The 3,444-nt window shown below is 42.5% G+C and overlaps 1 protein-coding gene across 2 annotated transcripts; it reads right to left on the reverse strand.

Annotated features, from left to right (window-relative positions):
* Window positions 1-238: 238 nt before the first annotated feature.
* Window positions 239-2,082, reverse strand: LOC115132801 (transcription factor HES-4-B-like). 2 transcript variants are annotated; one of them, XM_029665541.2, is made up of 4 exons: window positions 1,741-2,082; window positions 1,457-1,552; window positions 1,260-1,347; window positions 239-1,150 (listed from the first exon to the last, which is right to left on the reverse strand). In XM_029665541.2, the coding sequence occupies exons 1-4, from the start codon at window positions 1,846-1,848 to the stop codon at window positions 573-575; spliced, it is 870 nt and encodes a 289-aa protein (XP_029521401.1). In that variant the 5' UTR covers window positions 1,849-2,082; the 3' UTR covers window positions 239-572. The 2 variants fall into 2 exon arrangements, with proteins under 2 accessions (XP_029521401.1, XP_029521400.1); XM_029665540.2 differs by having other exon boundaries at window positions 239-1,153; window positions 1,741-2,080.
* Between the last annotated feature and the right edge of the window lie 1,362 nt (window positions 2,083-3,444).

The following is a 3,444-nucleotide window of genomic DNA, read 5'->3' on the forward strand; positions in this document are numbered from 1 at the left end:
GTACTCTGGTTTTCTTAGTATAAGGCATTTTAAAAGATTTATAGCATTTACTTTTATGTTTGATACTTAAGCATATTTAAAACCAGATAGCCTACTTTTAGTCAAGTAGTTTTTAACTTTTACTTGAGTCATTTTCTATTAAGGTATCTTTACTTTTACTAAAGTATGACAATTGGGTACTTTTTTCACCACTGTAAGGGTTATAGCAGTGATATAGAAGTGAAGACAAAATTGTTAATTTCTGACAATTGATTTATTAGGTCAATGGGCCACTGCCCAACATCAATTTCCAAACATAAACGACAAAACAATATAAAAACACACAGCTTTGGTATAACAATCAATATCAACTTTGTACAAAACTAAATATTTCCATAAAAAGTACTTCATCACAAACATTAAATCTTCCATTGCATGGACACTATATTTATCACCAACATCCAAATTTTGGAATCAGCCAATAACTTAAACAAACGTTTACCGTGTCCAACAAATGAAACGATGTCCCCTAGAACGGAACTATTTACTTAATGAAAACAATTTTCATTATTGTAGAGTCCATTTCAACCAAACTACCAGGGTCGCCAAACAGCCTCAGTGCTCTCCGAACCAGTGCTGACACCGACAGGGCTGACGGCCTGAGAAACACCGACGAATGATGTCATCCCATGGACTGGGGATGATGCTGTTGGCGCAGAGCTGCAGTGGACAGGACTGGCGTTAACCGACATAGGTACACCTGCGTTAGCATACAGAGGGATGACTGGGGTTGATGCTGAGGCGAATGCAGGGTTGGGAATAAGAAAGGCAAACTGTCCATCGGTGGCAGGCACAAGCTGGAACCCCCCGAAAACTTTTGGAGACAAGGCTTCCACGGTGCTGAGTTTGGAACCCATAGAGACACTGCTGGGCACGGTAGAAGGTAGCTGCACGTGAAGAGGCTGCGCAAGGTGAGCCTGTTGAGTTGGGGTTGGCTGTGAGTAGTTCATGGCGATCATCTGGCCTAGGGAACCTGACAGGTGGTTGAGAAGCCGCGACTTCACCTCCGTGTTCACCCCCTCGCTGGTGGACAAGAAGCGAGTGACCTCGTTCATGCATTCGTTGAATCCCGCCCGGTATTTACTGAGGACAGTATTGTCTGCTGACAACGCTGCTGAGGAAAAAGAAAATGAGAGCATTAGAAATCGTGTCTATTCGATGAGAATGTAAAAATGAAGTGTTGACCAGATGTCAAATGAGATATTCGCATTGCAATTTACCAGTCATCTGCACACGCTGTAAATTCCGTAAATGCTTCACTGTCATTTCCAGAATATCGGCTTTCTCCAATTTAGAATGTCTGGAACTCTGTGGATAAGAACATAGCAAAGTTAAGGAGTGTGCATTAATACCACATTAAATCCCAGGAATAATGAACTAAACAGTGATTTTCAATTGTGAAATCACTTTGACTTACATCTTTTTTAAGTGCATCGAGGATGAGTGTCTTGAGTTGGCCAAGGCTTTCGTTTATCCTCGCTCTCCTACGTTTCTCCATGATTGGCTTTGAGGACTGCAAAATAAATGTTTTTGCATGTTCATGGATAATTGCATGTTCATGGATCATTCTGAGTATCTCACAAGTAAAATGTCGTTAGCCTACCTACAGTTTAATTTGCAACAACATTAGCCTAGCATAGCAGGTCTATGCTGAATATTAATTTATTAATTTTAAATCCATAGGCAGTTTTAGAAGTGTACCTTTCTATGCTCGCTGGCATTCTTGGGTTTGTCTGGAGTATGGGAAGCATTTGCAGGTGCACCAGCAATAGGGGATGCCGTTTGTTTCTCCATGGTGTCGGCTGGCATTTTGGATTAAATGACCTCCTCCGGCAGATAGAAAAAATATATCCTTTTGGAGACGTTGGAAAATATTTCTGCTTCTTTATGTTCAAGATCAAATTGTAACCAGTGTGAAAGATATCCTACGACAGTCACGCAGAAGTGAGCAAGTCCCACTGATCAGCTGTATCACTCGCGAGTATAAGAGAGTGCGCTGTGCCAAGCTACGTTGGGCAGGTCGAGTCTGCTCTGCTGCCGACACACGCCAGCCGTACTTATAGACGGTTCGCATGCTCCCAGTTCGTGTGAAACCCTCTCTGCATTCTTTCCCACACTCGTCTCAGCCAATGGGCGTGCGGACTCACCCATTGGGCGCGGGGCAGACTGCTGATTGGACAACACCCCCGCGGGCTGTCAGTCACGCGCTGCTCAATCGGCACTGGAGGGACAAACAACAAAGCGGCGAGTGCAGTCGGTCTGTCTGTGAAGTGATAAGGCGAATTGGGGGAATGCGCTGGCGGTTTACTTCCAACTTCTTCATACCCTTAAAAAAATGTATGCTTTTTGTGTTCACAAATATTCACGATGCTTAAAGATACTGTATTTTACAAAGCCTCACCATGCTATTAATACTATGTTGATATAACTTGCCTACCTTTGAAATAATGTTGCATGTCTATTTTTTCAATCGTTTCTATAGGTCTATCCCAAATGTAAAAAATAAATACTTTTTTTCCAATGGGACGAAGGCAAAACTATACCCTACATTCAAAAAGTGTGTGTGAGTTTAATACTAAAGTACCCAATAAATACATTTAGACTATTTTAATATTCACTGATGCAAATGCTTAAAATGCATCTATATTTGGATAAACATGAGGGTTGTAATAACTATACATTAATACTTCAATGATATAGGTTAATATTTCAGTATAGCTGTTCACTTCGTCTTAACCTATTAATTATTAGTATTATTATTTTAGCAGTAGCTAGGCCTAATCCAGAGATCCAATTGCGCCTCAGAAAAACAACTGTAATGGCACGCGAGGCTGTTTGCAGGGGCACGCAGTCAACCAATGGCAGGCTGACACTTTATGCAGATCTAACTGAGCTACGTCTTATTGGCTGTATGAACATCTAAGTGCCAATCATTCCAGCGCGGAAGCTGTGAAGGGTGCGGAGGAAGAGCGATGCGACATCTGTCCGCTTGCCAGTCGCACTGTGTGCGCCTGCTCAGTACACTTGAGCCTCCACTGAGCACGTGCCGAAACGGATTTCCCTTATTACAGCCTAGAGGGGGACTTTTCATTGGATCCTTGGGACGTCCCTACCCTATTGAAGTTGACGCTGAAAATGATTCGGGTTAGATAAGGGTTAAGGTTAGGGTAAGGGTTATGATTAGGATTTAGTGTAGGGACGTCCCAGGGATCTCAGATAGCACTGACCCTTTTCTTCCCGAACTCGTTAATTCCTATATGGAGGAACTCGTTAATTCCTCTATGGAGAATGGAAGCCATTTGGTTTAGGGTTATGATTAGGGTTTCGTGTAGGGACGTCCCAAGGATCTCAGATAGCACTGACCCTTTTCTTCCCGAACTCGTTAATTCCTCTATGGAGAATGGA

The sequence above is a fragment of the Oncorhynchus nerka genome, linkage group LG7 (genome assembly GCF_034236695.1).
Source record: "Oncorhynchus nerka isolate Pitt River linkage group LG7, Oner_Uvic_2.0, whole genome shotgun sequence".
Lineage (NCBI taxonomy): Eukaryota > Metazoa > Chordata > Actinopteri > Salmoniformes > Salmonidae > Oncorhynchus > Oncorhynchus nerka.

Excerpts from the sequence above, each read along its gene's own strand:
- LOC115132801 (XM_029665540.2), bottom strand. The coding sequence starts at position 1,848 with ATGCCAGCCGACACCATGGAGAAACAAACGGCATCCCCTATTGCTGGT. Across the intron at positions 1,553-1,740 it reads ATGCCAGCGAGCATAGAAAG|TCCTCAAAGCCAATCATGGA; the intron begins GTACACTTCTAA and ends TTTATTTTGCAG. Across the intron at positions 1,348-1,456 it reads TCGATGCACTTAAAAAAGAT|AGTTCCAGACATTCTAAATT; the intron begins GTAAGTCAAAGT and ends TCTTATCCACAG.